The following is a 17812-nucleotide window of genomic DNA, read 5'->3' as shown; positions in this document are numbered from 1 at the left end:
GTGTGAGTGCTTGAACATGTAAAAAGTCTTTTGTGAACATAATATGGAAAAGTATAAGGATACTGTGGTGTGAAAAGTTTCTGATTGCCTGTTATTGCACATTGCTCACGCAGAATGATTTCAAATCATTAAAAAACATTACATTGCACATTGAAAACTTACCTGTAAACACACCATACATTTTGTAAAACGTTGGCTGTGGTAACTGTCTAGTTAAAAAATAATTGTTTATGTATGTAATATATTGATATTAAAACAAACATCTGCATATTTGATGGCACCAGTACTGTTTATTTGCTAAATGTAATATTAAAAATGGTCTATTACGCTAGCCCACCACTGCTGAGACCAAGGTTAGTATCTCAATTGTGCTATCGGCTCGCCAGGTATCTACACAGACATAATTGGTGGGGGTGGGGGTGGGGTAGGGGTTACAAAGCCCTGAAGCCCTGCGTTGGATTGATGCCCTGTCCAGGGTATTCCTATCTAGTGGGTAGTTTGAATCCTGGCTCTGCCATGCAGCCACTGCTGGACTCTTGCATACACAATTTTGGCTTCTGTTGTAAATGGCTGACCCTGCACTCTGACAACAGCTTCCAAACAAGCTGGCAGATGCGGAAAAAAATTATTCGTACTGTAAACGTGTCTATATATAGATCTCAAATAAAGGCGTTCCTCCTAGCTCTGTGATCTGTTATCTCAGTGACAGTTTGTTTTCTCCTGGTAGTGCTTAGAACCCATATTACCAAGTCTCCTGCCCAGATCAAAACAAGAAGAAATATAGGAAGCTATGTAAGGTACTCCTACTCCAGTCTCTCTTTTGTGTCTGCACACACAGATCAGTAGCACAGCTGCTACCAATCAGCATGGTTTTAGTGTTTTTGTCCAAAGGATCAGGATTGTGTCCTGGTTCACCGCTGTGTTTGCAGGATCTCAGTTTGACACACATGACGCTAAAAGGCTGCTGCCAAGATACTGAGGAGCAGCAGAACAACAATCTGAGTGTGTGTGTGTGTGTGTGTGTGTGTGTGTGTTTGTGTTTGGACTACATGGTTAGATTTAGGCATTCCTTTATCTTCAGTAGCCGAGTGCAGGACAGGAATACCCATTGGACATGGTGCCAGCCTGTTTCAGGCCACTCACACATGAACATACACTTTGGGGGCAATTTTGAGTAGCCAATTCATCTGATTGTTTTGGCAATGTCCTTTCCAGCAGAAAATCCACGTGGACACCAAGAACATGTCAAAAAAGTTTCCAAACACAGACTTCTTTACGATTGAAGGGGGCTGTTAGTGCAGCCCCCCCCCAATTTATATGCATTTATATGTAATCAATTGAGCGAATTCCTTAACCCTCTACTGCACGCATTTTGGTGGTACATGAAAAAAATTATTCCACATTATTTCTAGGTTTATTTTGGGACATTTTATTGATAAAATATATTTTTTTATTTTATTGACCCCCCCCATCAAAAAATATTTTTTTGTTGCCTAAGGGCAACGTTGTGCAACAATGGTACAGATTCTCAGAGAAAATGATGAATAAATGGATTATAATTAACAACTCAGAGAGCAGCACTAAATCAGAAAATCTTTTTAAAAATCTCAACAAACAATTATAAAGGAAAGAAAAAAGAAACGTTTTTTTTTTTTGTACATGGGTATAGGCTTGTATTATGTAGTGTGTTGTGTCATGCACTAAGACTTTGCTCATAAAACTTTAAAAAGCAGTTCTTCTCTGCTGTGATGTGGTACGTTACACTTTTTGCACATAATTTTGGGCATTCTTGTGAACCCAGGAACCCTGCATCTTTATTTCTTGTCACACATTATTGGCCAGTGTAAGATATTGTCCAGTCCGATATGTTGGTTAGGTATAGGTGCTGTGGGGCCCTGCTTCCCCCTCTTCTCCTAATACTGTTGGGAAATCCCACCACTGGGTCGCCCTCTCTTCCTGATATCTTATTTGTAATTGCACAAACTATATGCAAATTGGGACTTAAAGGCATAAAGATGCATGAGGTCACTTCTTATTATGCTATTGTTAGCACAATTCTATCTGTATACATGCCAACATTTCACTGGCTGATGGAGAAATGTGTAACCATTCAGGGGGTACTGTAGAGGCAAAGGTGTGTTTTCCATCACAGGATTTAGGAAGAACTACTGTCATCTTCTGACAAATTGTCTTCTTCGTTCTCTTCCTCACTGGTGTCTTGAGTACATTTCCAATGCCAACAAAAACACAATAATAAAACAATTATTGTCACAGCTTGATGTTGCTCCAATATTCCTCAAATACTTTTTTGTATGTTGTCTGCTGTACGAAATTAAAACCCTATATTTTCATTATTTCATACTTTTTCTACACTCCACTCCTCCTCATTGTCATTGCTGTCTATCTCACTGTCTTCGCTATCCGATGGCATTGGCCTAACATGGCGATCCTGTTTCTGTCTTACATAAAACACGCTTATGTCCATTTTCTATCAAAAAGCATGAAAAAAATTAATTTAAATGAGAAAAAAAACACATTTGAATTTGGAGCTTATACTATACACAAATACATGTGATAATACATGATAACATCCTAAAACATAGTCAGCGAAAACATCCTTGAAAAGTACCCCTTAATGCACAACATTGCCCTGAGTCAACAAAAAGAAAAAACTCATTTCTAAACATGCAAAAAAAATGTACAGTCCAAGTTATTTTAAATAAGATTAATAAAGCAAAAAATCGTATGTTTTTCTTATACCATGTGCTTCTGTGACCATGTGTCAGAAAAGGCAGTCCCACCTTAAAATGATACTTGATGGTGAATCTCAAACTTTATAAGATTGTTTTTTGATATTTTTTTGACCATTCTAGACATGGCGCTTAAGAAAACTTTCTGTTGCCTGAGGGCAACGCTGTGCTGTAGAGGGTTAATGAGCCCTTGAATGCACGTTTACTGGAGTAATAGAGCCACCTAGTGGTGAGTTTTAGGTGCAACAGCGTAAAAAAAACTCGAAGCTTTAAAGCACACTATGTTTTAAATATGACAATTTTTTTTTAGAATTTTTTACAACGGGTTTATTAAAGCAAAGGGCTTCATACACTGAAGAGCTCATGGTGTAAATAAAAATATATTTATATTTACATAATACACTTAAATATTTGAAGTATAATAAAACTATGTTTGTATAGTTATATTACATATCAACAAAACAGACCCATTTCTGTACTCAGTGTATTTATTACCATCAGATTAGCAATTTAAAAAGATTGAATACCAGTTTATTTTCTTTTTCCTCTTTTCTCCTCTTTAATTGCAGCTTTACTCCCTACAGTATAGACTTGTATTCAGCCACTAGAGGGAGACATTATGCCGCTATGATGTAGCAATCAGTCGGTTGTATTACATATTTTTACTTATTCATTCATCTTTAGTTTCCACTCCGTCCTGTTCAGGATCACAGTGGGTCTGATCCTAACCTTGAAACAAAGAATCCAAGGCAGAAATGCTTACATCATATGCCAGAGTTCCATGTTTACCTACTGGTAAGTTTTTCCAAGTGGTAATTAACCAGTGTACTCACAAGAAACCCACACAGGCATCAAAATATCCTGTTGAACCACAAATAAATTATTAATAATATGCAAAATGTGTATAGAAATTTTTATGTAGCCACTGGATACAAACTTATCAGTCCATCCAGAGTATTCAGATTGGGAACACTATTCATTCCAGAACATCTCAAGTTGTAATTAAATTAAAGGTAAACATAATCTGTTGTCAACTAATCCAGCCAAACGTCAAACATCACAGTTCCAATCTGGCAACCAGGGTCCATCACTGTTATTTGCCTGTGCAAGTATTTGGGTTTCTGTCCTGACTTGTGGAAGGAATGAAGAAATGAAGCGGAAAGTGAATGTGGAAAGTGAATAACTCAGAGACTTATTGCATATTAACTTCATGACCATGGTTTCATTTGCAATGTCAGAGTTCAGAGACAAAATAAAAATTGTACTTGAGTTCCATAATGAACACTTCATTCCCCCAATTACAATTAAGTAGGTCCCTCCTAAAAAGTTTGGACACCTCTGGACTATACTGCTGTTTTGTGTATTTGTATCTTATTGTTTAGCAGACGCTTTTATCCAAAGTGACTTACACTTGTTACTGACTTCGATACAAGTAATTAAGAGTTTAGGGTCTTGCTCAGGGGCCCAACAGTGATAACAGTGGTGTGGCTTAAAATTGTGACCTTCTGGTTAAGAGTCCATTAGTTTAATCACTGAGCTACCACACGCTGTTGTTACTGTTTAGGTAATTGACTCATTTTATTACCATAGTTACGACTGTGCAATAAACTGTCTGAGTAAATCTCAGAATCATTTTCTGCTGTTGAGGTGAAGCATTCGACAGAAGTGACTCAGATTGTGACACAACCAGCCGACAGTCTGACTCAGGATTTTTGGCTGTGAGTCATTAAAACTATCCATGTCTGCATTTACCTGGTTAAAGGTGTTCCGTCATCCAGATATTTTGGAGGTGTGTACAAACTCTCTCTCTCTCTCTCTCTCTCTCTCTCTCTCTCTCTCTCTCTCTCTCTCTCTCTCTCTCTCACACACACACACACACACACACACACTACCATCAGAAGTAAATTCTACCCCCTCATTTTATTTCAATTTTTATGTCATAGTGGGTGCTCAGGTGGGCTGAGATATCACTGGTGTTTTCAGCTAGCCGGTAGTCTACCCAGACATGTCTGACTGTGCTCCCCCTGCAATTAAATTGCCTTGCCCCCATTGTTTCCCAGTGGTACTGGAGCTGCAGTGACCCTGACCAGGATAAATCGGTTGATGAAAATTAAATACAATGTTGTAGTACGTTTTATAGTTTAATCATGGCCTAGAAATGAGCTAGATGTCATATGTAGCCTAACTGGCATTGCTGCTTTTGCACACCAACTGCTAATAGAAACAAGTGGGATTTCAGTCTCAGAAAATAGATTATAATTTTCTCAGCTGTTCATTTGATTGTATTCACTTCTGTTAAGCGTCTAAACTGTACACCTCCGTTATGTTAATGACTTCAGTTCAGAGCAACTTTAGGAGCAACCCTCCTGACTGGGAGCTTAACTGTGACCAGACCCTCCCATACATAACTCATCCAGATAAGATTGTACTTCCGACAAAGCAGTTCTCAGTTTGTAATACTTACCTGGAAGAGGTATTTAAACCTGGAGGCTGCAGGGTGTGGAGGAAGCATGACGCAATGCACCAGCGGCTATAAAATCACAGCACACTGTTAGATCAGGACAGATCAGAACAGATCAGCCATGAAGTCAGACATGCAGAACACTTCAGTGCTTAAAGAGGGATTTCTGGTTAAGAGGGTAAGACTAATGTGAATGTATATGTAAATGCACAAATCAGTGTGTTTAGTATTTTGCATAATTTTGTAGTTTTTATGTATATACAAGCTGAATTTCTTCCCTTTTTAAATGTTATTTATGTTAATAATGACAATATTTCTATTTTAAATTTTCTGTTTATTATTGAATTATTATATGTTTATTATTTCATTATTAATATATCTTATTCAGCTGAATGTGACACATTAAAAACATGGATTCAGATTGTATTTACTTCTCACCGAAAGATGTAAATAGAATTAAAAGTGTGGTACAGAAGGCAGTGTGGATAACACACCAGGGTCCTTGGGACCTGAATTTAGACCTCATGTCTAGTCACAGTCTGCATGGGTCTCATATGAATTAATCCGGTTTCTTCCCACCTATTGAAAACATTCAGAAGGTGGACTGGCTGCTTGGAACTTATTTGATAAATTGGTTCCCTATTTAGGCTGTGTATACTACTGCCCTGTGGCAAGTGTTTCTGGGTAGACTTCAGGCTCACCATGACCCTGATCAGCTGGTCAGGGGATTGATAAATAAATGACCAGTGACACTTTATTAGGTTGAATGTAATACGTGGTCTTAATTACTTAATAATAATGTTCAGTAAATTGAAATAATTATTTCTAGTTTTTCGTAGTTTTACTTCGTGTATTTTGATTATTAAAAAAGGAACTCAAATAACTAGAATTTGGAAAATATTAACTCTTTAAGGCTCTGGGCTGTAATGGGTAATATGATAATCAATACTGTAGTGCAGTATAATACAATATAAAATAATTGTGGTCACAATAATCATACCAAATTTGTTGTAAATGTTGCACATATGATATCTAAATTAATTGTTCAAAATGATATGATCATTTTGTTTGTCGGTACTTTGATATGGGCATATTACTAATCTAGTGTCATATTGTGTATTGTCAAATGTAAAAAATTTTTGCCACGTCCCGTCACCTCCACCCAAATCTTTGACATCTGTATCTTTGTCTTTTACATCAGGGTCACATAGTTCATAACTGGAAGGTGCGATGGTTTGTACTGCGAGCAGACAAGCTGCTTTATTACAGATATGAAGCAGGAAAACGGGACTCGTGCCACAGAGGGAGCATCCCTTTAAACAGCTGTGAAATCACCTGTCCATACCTGGAATATGAAAACAGACCGGTAAGAAGCTACGTTACTTACAGTGAAATTTAGGGCAGTAGTAGCTTAGTGTTCAGCTACTGGAATGATAATCAGAAGGTTGCTGCAAGTTCAATCCCCACATCTGCCAGATTGGAACTGTTGGGTCCTTGAGCAAGGCTCTCAACCCTCAATTGCTTGGACTGTATACGATCACAATTGTAAGTTGATTTGAATAAAAGTGTGCGCTCGGTGCTGAAAAAGTAAATGATTCTTTAGAATTCCGCAGCCATCTGTGAGTCCTAGAGAGCATATGCACCTCAACAGGATGGGGTAAAAATGCAGTTTGGTTGATTCTTGAGAAATGTACAGTATCTCTCAGATTTTGTATTTGGCAGAAAAGCAGTGAGCGTAACTTCACCTCTCAGTTGTAGTTAGGAAACAGACAATTACCTGCAGGGGATTTAAGTTCCACACATGGACTAAATAATGGCATTTAATTATATGTACCCTGTAATTTAAAAGCCTGCTTTGACTTGCTGGAAACAAATTTGTGCTGTACTCGCTTTTATGGCTGCTGGTGTCTTTTTGTTCTCAGCTAGTTGTGGCGTGTCTGCTCCAGTCAGTAAAGAAAGACACACATCCTGCATTCACATGCTACTATTAACATGTCCTTGTTGACTTCTGTCCTCATTTCTCCTCTATTTTGTTCACATTAACAAAATGATGAGCACTCAGCACACTGTACCTCACAGAGGAGGTTACTATGTTCAATATTAGTACTTGCTTATTAGCATGCCAACAAGCTATCAAGCCAGTTAGTAGTCATGCTAGCTGCTCAGCAAACCAATAAAACTGCACATAGTTTAGTAGAAACACACAATCATTGAAAATCTGTTGGCCATCAGTTTTTCTCTTGTGCCAAAGGGGACTAAGTGTAATATTCAGGATTACAGGCTGGATGCGAGTGACTGATAATTTGTAATCATATACAAATAAAACAAGTAAACCCAGAAAACAAAAAACAGAGAACAATAAACGAAGTAAAGTTTTTTAGACCAAAACGATTTCATTTATTTTACATATTAAAATATTTTTTTATGAATGTCAATACTTTTATTAATATTAATATAGTAATAACAAATGTTTTAATGAATATTATTCCTATAACTATTATTGTTATTATTAATGTCAATTATTATTATTATTGTTATATAATTATTATTATTATACTTATTTTTGGCATCATTAATATTATTGATGATGTTCCTATTACTGTTATAATTATTAATGTTAATTTTTTTATTATTAATAATGGTAATATAATAATGATAAGGTTATTTTTCATATAATTATTGACATTATTGATGCCAATGATTATTTTTTAATTATTCTTATTATATTGCTATTGTAATTATTATTTATGCTATTGTTATTATTAATTTTTACTATTATGCTTTATACTATTATTACTACCTTTTACTATTATGTTTGTAGTATTTATTTTATTATTATAATTATATAATTTTAATTATAATTTAATTATAATTTATAATAATAATACTATTATATTATATAATATTATTATTGTTTTTATTGAGGTTATTATTATGATTTTATTGAAAAAACTGTTTGGGGTAGTTAGTCGTATCTTAACAAATGGCAAATGCAACAAATTTGTATTCTATTATTTTAACATCTTTTGCATTAATCTCACAGCTGGTCCTGAGACTAAAGACCAAATCTATGGAGGAGTACTTTTTAGAGGCCTCTTCTAGGGAGGAGCGTGATGAATGGGCTGCAGAGATCAGTGCAGCCGCTCAAAAACTCCAGCCTGGTGATGCTAAATCTCTTCCACTATCTGTGCGTAAACCTTCACAATCGCTGCAGCCACACAGCATTAACCTCAGGTAAGAATTATTTAGGTCAAGTTAGGAGAATTTGTAGACATACAGGTAAAAATAAAATAATGCCATCAAAAATAATGGCAAACTGCAGACTACTGCACTAAACAGTATGTCAAATTAGTAGTCGATAGTAATCTGCCACAGTATGTGATCCCATCTGTTTATAGACCCCTTTTTGTAGAACACTTCTGGGCCCCTGAGTTAACATGTTAGCTTTAAACAAACCTAATTTTTTAATGCATTCACAACATAGCAGATCAATGAACTTAAGGATGTATGTTAGACGTATGTTTCCATGCTGAAGTGTAAATGTGTCTGTGCATATCAGTGAGGTGGTGGATGCCATGTACGACCTTCATAGCGGTATTAAGATGAGCAGCCATGTAGAGCAGGGTAGCACTTACATCAACTGCTTTTCAGGTAAGCCGGCCTTCATTCACATTGACATTTTAGCATCTGCAGGAGAAAAGTAAAGTACCTGGGGAAACCACATGTGGGTAGAATAATGCTAAATGATTTTATTGTGTGTGTTTGTGTGTGTAGGATCAGCAGTGGTTGACTGGTTGGTGTTCTCTCAGTTAGCAATGACTCGGATGGAGGCCGTTACGCTGGCGTCAACTCTGCTTGATGAAGGCTGTGTAAGAGCTGTTGGAGTTAAAAGTGTAGCTGCTGTGAGAAACGCCGCTCTGGGTGAACAGTTCCTCGACGACTCCACCGCTCTCTACAGCTTTGTAGGTTTCCTAATTCTGCTTTTTTTCCTGATATGTTGAGCTCAAAAGAAACATGTATGTCATGGCAGTGTTCAATCATTTCTGCAACTCTCTGTGTGTGTATGTGTGAAGGCTGAGGGTTTGAGGAAACGAGGGAGTGTAAAGGCGGAGAAGTCTTTATCTGCTGTCGAGCTAAGTGGCAGGGTGCAGAAGAGAGGCTACCTCGTCAAACAGGTGAATAGAATATGTGTTACAGCTTTAATTAATTCATTTTTCATTCTGGATAGAGTTGCAGTGGGTGCAGAGCCTGTAAATGAAACCCCCGAAAGGTACCAGTACATCTCAGGGCATCAGACACTACCTCAGTACTTGATATAAACCCACACAGACATGTGAGGCAGCAATCAGAGGTGGTGATGGCAATCAAACCTGAGTCACTTAAGCTGACCAACACCAACACTACTTACTGGTGTCCTTGAGTTCAAATCCAAAATGTGATTACTGTAAATTTGGGGGGTTTCCTTCAGGTGCACGGATGTTTTCCCACCTTTCAAAAAGAAATGACAGTAGGTGGGTTGACTAGTAAGTGAACAGGTATATGATGCCCTGTAATGGACTGGCATCCCTTCCAAGGGGTAGTTCTGCCTTCAGCCCGGTGTTTTCAAGACATACAGCTGATTCACCACAACTCTGACCAGCTTAAAATGCTTACTAAAATGCAGTAGTGAATGAATGTGACTGGATTATAATCTGGAAATGTGTTTATCAGGGGCATAAAGTAAAGAACTGGAAGGTGCGATTGTTCGTGTTGAGGTCGGAGCCTGGCTTCCTGCACTACTACGACCCAAGCAAGGTAAGAATGATGACATGTTCCAAAAATTAAATGAAATGTACACAACATTTGTCTTAACACAAATCAGCCAAGTTTAGTTTTGCTCTGGGTGCTACAGGAACAAAATATATGCCAAGTTCCATGCCGGAAACTCTTCTTAAACCATTCTGGGTTGTTCAGTAATAATTTTGTTGACCATTCCAAAACTATGGACATTCCATTTCAAAACTATGAGCAGTAACATGTAACATGTACACACAATAGAAGAGGTTTGAATGATCATCTTTTAAACATCTCCAACCTGGATTTAACAGAAGTTGAGCTTGAGTGCTTGAGATGGGCTATACTGCTTTAAGAGATAAGACATGCAGAAACTTTTAGTGGTCATTAGCAGGACTGTAAATAATAGGGAATCTTACTGGCTATGAGTACAACTTGAATTTAATTTTTTGGTGCTCAGGTCGCTCAGGGGTTCAGGGTTCGAATCCCTGATGGTGCTATTGGATGATTGGGCATCTACATACAGACATGATTGGCTATGTCTGAGTGGGGCTGTGAATGGATCAATGGATTGACATCCTGTGGGTCACTGCATTGCTCCTGGTGATTTTGAGGAAACTGGACCCATTGTGACCCTAATTGGGAGAAAGCGGTCATATATAGTTTAATATTATTTTCCTTGAGTGAAGCATATTTAAGATCGTTGGGCAGCTAGCAATATTTTCCAGTAGATCAACACAGAGAGTAACTTAGATCTTGTGCTATTATTAAAACCTGCTACTATTAGCCATATTAGCCCAGTATATCCAGTAAACAAGCATGTGTTGATGGATTAACTACATTGGTAAGAAGATGGGTGTATGAGAAATTTCATGTTTTATTTTTGGTCGGAATATTCCTGTAATGACATCTGAAGTAAGCACTGAGTGTAGGATAGACACATCCATAAAAACTTTGTGTTTGCCCACATGCTTCAGAAATCTTACCTTGGTTGTGTACTGACTTGTCTGCTTCCTGTGTTAACCCCATTCCTTAGGATGACATCAGTCCGACGGGCGGGTTTGCTTTACGTGGCTGTCTGGTTTCTTCACTAGATGATAATGGCATACCCTCAGGTAGGTGTTTGTTGGGAGGGGGTGTTGGTAAGGTTTGGGCGTGTGCTGAGTTGACATCAATAATGACTATTTTGTAGCAAGTATTAAGAGATGCATCACACTTAGCAATGATATTTATCTCTGCCAGTACAGCATAAGAGTCATAGTAGAACTAGTAGCTCTTTGTAATATGTATATGGGCACTCATTAATAGGTGGCCAAAGTTAGGCATAGAATCATGCAGTCAAATTTACAAACAACTTGGGTTATACATGAGTTCCATTCTCAAAAAGGAAAGTCTAAGAGCAACAACAGTGCAGCTTAAATTGTGAAGTGTGTACGTGTAATAAGTCTGTCTCCCTGATTGCACCACTCAATACTAAGTTCCAAAATAGCTCTGGAAACAAAAGATCTGTTGCTCGAAAGCTTAATGGGTTGGGTCTCCAAGGCTGAGGATTTGCACACAACCCTAAGACTACAATGTGCAAGTAACAAAAAAGCTGGGATATGCGGATATTGTACTGTTCATATGTAAATGTATATAAAGCCATTTCTTCTGCCCTAGGTTCCATCTTGGATTAGAATGTAATTTGTCCACCTGTTTAACTTTTGGCCATATGGTGAATGTTAAATTTCCAAATCCCAATATATTATGCCCATTCTTTTTTACCATTCCCACTGAACTGAGTATGAGGATTGAAAAAGAAAGAGAATTGTCTTCCTCAGCTCAGTAGAAGCTTTGTGTTTTGCACGTCTAACCAGTAGACATGAGTCATGATGTGTTAATGCTCGCTGAAGGTTTGCAGCCTATTGATAAACCTCTTTGTTTTCAGGTGTGAAGGGGAAAGTCCAAGGGAATTTATTTAAGATCATCACCCAGACAGACAAACATTACTTCATTCAAGCACCCACGCACCAGGAGAAGATGGAGTGGATCGAGGCCATCAAGCGCTACACCTGAAGTTAAAACCAACCACAATACACGTCAAAGCATGGAGCCAAAAATCTGTCTGGTTTTGATCCAACTATTAAATATTATGTAAAAACTAAACAAACACTTAAGCATAATGAAAACAGAAGATGTTTGTTAATCAATTAATAGTTTTACTGTGCTGTGACTGATCCTAGTCAGAAGATGCACCAGGTCTCCAGCATTGACGAACAGACAAAGCTAACCATTATTTTATTTAAACAATTTTTGATGATGAAAATAATTAATCCACGCTCACAAACTTGCTAGATCGAATATGTTAAAAATATGGTTATCTAAAACATGATCCTGCTGGCAGGATGACCACAACATCAACCATCACTCTTACTTAAAGACCTTTTAAATCCTCTGTAAAATCTTTGGATGTTTGCTTTATTTTCATTATCTTTTATATGACCCAAGTGCAGTATTAACAAATATGTTTTCTGTTTAGTTCTTAATATTTCTACTGAACATATATTGAAAGTGAATATATTTATATGTTGAAATGTAATAATACTTTTTTATTCTTTATATGTATTTTTAATCAATGTAGTCCAAATCCTGGATTACAATACTAACCGCTTCCTATAAACCTGTCAGAATATAACGGGGTGGGTTGCACCTTGCTACTGCATTTGAATTACTGACCTGAAGCCCCACACCTCCAAAAATAAAATATAACTTTATAGCAGTTATAAATAATAACTGCCCACTTGCCTCTGTTATAGCAAAAATATTACACCTAATTCCTTCACACATCACACAAACACACCACCAGATTCCCACATCGACATAACCACAGAAAGTAAAATGTTTTTATATCATTATGATTTTAATTTTGAATGAAATAACAGCATTTGAATAGACACTTCATCACTTTTCAATCCAATGTTCTAATCAATGTGCAATCACAATCATACATTTATTATTCTAAAGTTCATGAAAAAAACATGACCAAGCCAAACTAATGCAGCATACACTGATCAGCCATAACATTAAAACCACCTCCTTGTTTCTGCACTCACTGTCCATTTTCTCAGCTCCACTTACCATATGGAAGCACTTTGTAGTTCTACAATTACTGACTGTAGTCCATCTGTTTCTCTACAAACTGTTTTAGCCTGCTTTCACCCTGTTCTTCAATGGTCAGGACCCCCACACCACCACCAATTTAGGTATTATTTAGGTGTAGATGTAAAGTCAGAGACGATCGCTCATCTACTGCTGCTGTTTGAGTTGGTTATCTTCTAGACCTTCATCAGTGGTCACGGGACGCTGCCCATGGGGCGCTGTTGGCTGGATATTTTTGGTTGATGGACTATTCTCAGTCCAGCAGTGACAGTGAGGTGTTTAAAGACTCCATCAGCGCTGCTGTGTCTGATCCACTCATACCAGCACAACACACACTAACACACCACCACCATGTCAGTGTCACTGAAGTGATGAGAATGATCCACCACCCAAATAATACCTGCTCTGTGGTGGTCCTGGGAGAGTCCTGACCATTAAAGAACAGCATGAAAGGGGGCTAACAAAGCATGCAGAGAAATAGATGGACTACAGTCAGTAATTGTAGAACTACAAAGTGCTTTTATATGGTAAGTGGAGCTGATAAAATGGACAGTGAGTGTAAAAACAAGGAGGTGGTTTTAATGTTATGGCTGATCGATGTATATGAATGTTAAACTTGTTGAATATTGTTCATGATAGGGAAAACCACCCTGTTAAATAGCACCATGTACATTATTATCTCAGCAGTCTTTCAGAGAAGACTGAAGACATCAAGCCCACAAAAATGTCAAGGCACTTTTGTACTAGTAAAACACAGAGGAGATTTCCCTTGCCTCTGTCAAAGTTAATTTGGTAGAGATGTAGGGAAAGTACATTATTATTTAAGAAGCACTAGAATTGTCATTTTTTATCATTTTGCTTGCATCTCTGAGAAATTGTGGTTTATAGAATTTGCTGTTGATGTAATTGATCAGTTTGATGTATGCATGTAAGCTTTTGCCTGTTTTTGTTGTTAGTAACGAATCCTTGTTCAAACCTCATTGGTCACTTTGAGGGTCAAACTTCTCTAACCAAGGAATCGAATCTTCAAATATAGAAGCTACACAAATTAAGGACATTATTCAATATGAGAACATTAATTAAAGGTGGTTGAATTCATGTTTAGCATTTTCATCTCGGGAATGTCCTTATATTTTTGTTTAGCTCTTACGCGACCTTGGTGAGCTGCAGGTCTCCACACACATGGAGGGATGTGAGGGACGATAGCTGGGTCACTCTGTGTGTGTATCCGCACAACGGCTGACCGTCCACCAGAACCCGAAACTGTTGATGTTCACACACAATCTCCATCTGACAGAGGAAGGACAGAATAAAAAAATGAATCACTGACTGAGATCTAATAATCTCTGCACTGCACTGAGACAAAATCTTTCACTCTCTACCTTAAACGGCTCTCCGATAGCGAAAGGGAAGAAAGACAAGGTTCTTTCTGATGTTCCCCACTTTCCATCCATTCGGGAGTTTCGAATTACAGCTTTCTCTGGGAAGATCACAGTCAGCTGTAAGCCCACATCTCCCTCCTGTACCTCCTCACCTTCCTCCTGAGAGGGGCAGGATAACGATACCACCATACTGGACAGAGACGTAAAAGGGTTTATTATTATTGGATTTACAGCAACTTAGATAATTCATTTGGTGATGACTTGGAAAAGTTGTCTCTTTGTCAAGGTTGAAAGAAAACCCTTTGCCCGATTGCGTCATGCTTCCTCTCCACCAATGCCGATCCCTGCTCTGATTAAGGAGAACAAAGCTCACGCCCCCTCCAACACTTGGGCAGCATGCCATATGCATCATATCACCTGCACTTTGACGAGTGCAGTGCAGCTCAGGGTTGTGCAGAGGTCGTAATTGCACCAGTCATGGGAGCGAGACCCCATCCGGCATAGTCCCGCCCATATCTGAACAACAGGCCGATCGTTGTTCATGTGGCCGCTCAGCCTTAGACGGCAGGCAGAGCTAAGATTCTATATGTTGTATTCGAGATCCCAGCTCTGGTTCCAGTCTGTGTTTTTACCGGCCAACAAGGCATTTATAGGAATGGTCAGATCAAAACAAACAAAAACAAACACAAGTGCCACTGTCTGTAGCATATAAAATTTGGACATCACATAGGCAAACAATAGCAGACTCTATGCCCATGGTTATGTAAAGCTGACTTGGCTGTGGACAAGTCTGCTAATAAAACATATTTTCTGTGTTTTAGCGTAATTGTGAATGTGTAGAATTACAAGGAGTGTTAAAAGCATGTGTGTATTATATAGCAGGACAATGTGTGTGTGTGTGTGTGTGTGTGTGTGTGTGTTTGTGTGCGTGTTAAGTTATTTATGTCATAAATTAAGTTTTCATTTCTCAATGAAGGACAAATCAGCAGCCACACTGCTCAGTATCTCTTTCAGCATCTGGTAGACCAATTTCCTCATGGTACTTGCCCTTTTCCCACACTGGCACTGTCAGCACATGCTAAAACAAGGAATTAAATAAAAAGGGGCACAAATACAGTCCTGCAGGTTATGTGCATAGCATAGCTTGGTGACTGTAATACAAACCCTATTTCCAAAAAAGTTGGGATGTTGTGTAAAAGAAGAATCTGTAAAACTTAGTAAAAATGTGTTGAAACAGTACCTTTTTGCTTGTCTGTGAATGATGCCCATCACTACCAGTCTCATAGCAGGGCGAAGGCCTCCTTTGATCTGCCCAACATAGTCCTGCTCCTGTTCACCAAAACAGAAGATAACTGTCACACAAATCATCAGGTCATCACACTCTCACTAATTTCCACCTTAAGCAATGTAGATAGGCAAACGTGCCTGCCTTACTAGAAGAAAGAAAACAGAAGTAATTAGAGGAAACCTCTAAACTCCATGAAATCAGTAAACAAGAGCAAGGACCAAACCTTTTGTGGAGAAAATCACCTGCTAAATATGAGTTAATAAATTAGATACAAGTCCATGAGGTGCTTCACAACTTAAAAATACCAACCAATGATTACAAAATAAAAAATACGCAACAACACACAACTAGCAACATCAAAGCAATGAAAATTCATTTATGTAAAAAATTTCAATAAATATAATATATAACAAAAGCAAACAATTTGAATCTAGCAGCATACCAGGCGCCTATACAGACAATAATTGGCTCGTTTGTGGGTGGGATTGCCAGAGGGGAATTTGTTATAATTGCTGCAATTACGACCTCAGTTGGCTGTTCGATGTTACCTGCACAGATACGGGGGATAATGGAGATCAGTGTGTAACTCTCCGTGCATGATACGGGTCTTTATATGAACTAGACTTGTGCAGGTGAAAGGCAGCAGTTGGCTACTGCACTCATGTCAGAGGGGGCTCTCCTCGGTCAGGAGAAATGGTCAGCAGCAGTAGAGGTAGCGAAATGTGACAATAACAATAACAATAGTTAAAATAATGGGAATACTGGAACCTCAATAAGTAATAAACCGAAATACCAACAATCAAAGAGTAATTAATAACCAAAACGAAGAGAATGATAGTTAATCTACAACAACCACTATGACTGTGATCGTTTAATCACTACATCATTCTGCTCTGATTGTGATGACTGTGGATATTGTGGTGGACAATGCTGAGAGAATAAAGGCTCATTTCTGTCTACCTATTTATATTCCACATACTGATTAAACGTGGATTAGATTTATTACACACCATAGAATTGATATAAATAAACTCGCTTACGTTTGCTGGTTTAGTCTGATCCGACATGTTTCCCTCAGTCCTAATCCAGTAAATTATCAGTGTATTATTCTTCTATACCGCCTTTCATTTAGAACCCGTCTCACCGGCCGACTAGTGTTCCCCTAGTAACCGTCTCCCTGGTAACGTGATCACCTGCCGTAGTGATGACAAAGACGAGGCTCTCATCTACCGCAGTGTGTGTGTGTGTGTGTGTGTGTGTGTGAGCACAGTAAAGCCACGCCCAAACAAAAAAAATCTGAATACATTTATTAACAGTAACAATAACATACATTTAAAACATGTATGCATATAAGAAGTAATATAAACGATAAATGATAAATATAAACGTCTGCCAAATACCGAAAATGTAAATGTAAATGATATTATTTAATAATATCAATAATAATAATAATTTATTACAATTACAATTTATGTATTTTATAATAATAATAATAATAATATAACTAGTATTTTTTATAAGAATAGATGAAAAATAATTAATAAAAAATAAACATTAACCATTAACAACAATAATAATAGACAATAATAATATAACAATAAAAAGAAGAAATATAAAATAATTACAATAAAAAGAATAAAATAATAATAAGACTAAAAATAAAATATAACATAATAAGCATGCTATGAGCAACTAATTATAAAAAATAGAAAATAACAACAACAATAATAAACATAAAATAATGATAGATTTAATAATAAAAGTTACCTTACCAAACAGATGATTATTTAAAGACAAAAAAAAAGTTGTAGGAATACATGTCTTGTACAAGTGTTTGACTTTAGCTGAAAATTCATTTAATGGCTATAAATCGAATGTTGAACATGAAGATATTTGGGATAAAGCTAATATGATTACTTACATTTTTATTTTAGCTTCTGAGATGCGTTTAAGTTTATTATGGCACTCCTGCTTCCTCTATCATCATTTCTTGATTTTGGAGCCACAGGTTACATACAGA

General features: G+C 37.4%; 2 protein-coding genes across 3 annotated transcripts; one reads left to right on the top strand and one right to left on the bottom strand.

Moving 5' to 3' along the window:
• Positions 1–5332: 5332 nt before the first annotated feature.
• plek2 (pleckstrin 2) lies at positions 5333–12039 on the top strand. Its single transcript, XM_062994901.1, has 9 exons — positions 5333–5389; positions 6413–6577; positions 8255–8445; positions 8771–8862; positions 8986–9173; positions 9285–9386; positions 9922–10005; positions 11021–11099; positions 11912–12039. Exons 1-9 carry the CDS (start codon positions 5333–5335, stop codon positions 12037–12039), a joined length of 1086 nt encoding a protein of 361 aa, XP_062850971.1.
• A 1620-nt stretch (positions 12040–13659) lies between these two features.
• Positions 13660–17812, bottom strand: si:ch211-10a23.2 (Galectin-related protein A-like). Of its 2 annotated transcripts, none has more exons than XM_062994900.1 (4): positions 17714–17812; positions 15745–15833; positions 14505–14694; positions 13660–14412 (listed from the first exon to the last, which is right to left on the bottom strand). In XM_062994900.1, the coding sequence occupies exons 2-4, from the start codon at positions 15786–15788 to the stop codon at positions 14269–14271; spliced, it is 378 nt and encodes a 125-aa protein (XP_062850970.1). In that variant the 5' UTR covers positions 15789–15833; positions 17714–17812; the 3' UTR covers positions 13660–14268. The 2 variants fall into 2 exon arrangements, with proteins under 2 accessions (XP_062850970.1, XP_062850969.1); XM_062994899.1 differs by lacking the exon at positions 17714–17812 and adding an exon at positions 16833–16976.

This window comes from Trichomycterus rosablanca, chromosome 5, assembly GCF_030014385.1.
Source record: "Trichomycterus rosablanca isolate fTriRos1 chromosome 5, fTriRos1.hap1, whole genome shotgun sequence".
NCBI lineage: Eukaryota > Metazoa > Chordata > Actinopteri > Siluriformes > Trichomycteridae > Trichomycterus > Trichomycterus rosablanca.
The sequence above is the reverse complement of the archived record's forward strand: the minus strand, read 5'-3'. Positions and strand labels throughout refer to the sequence as shown.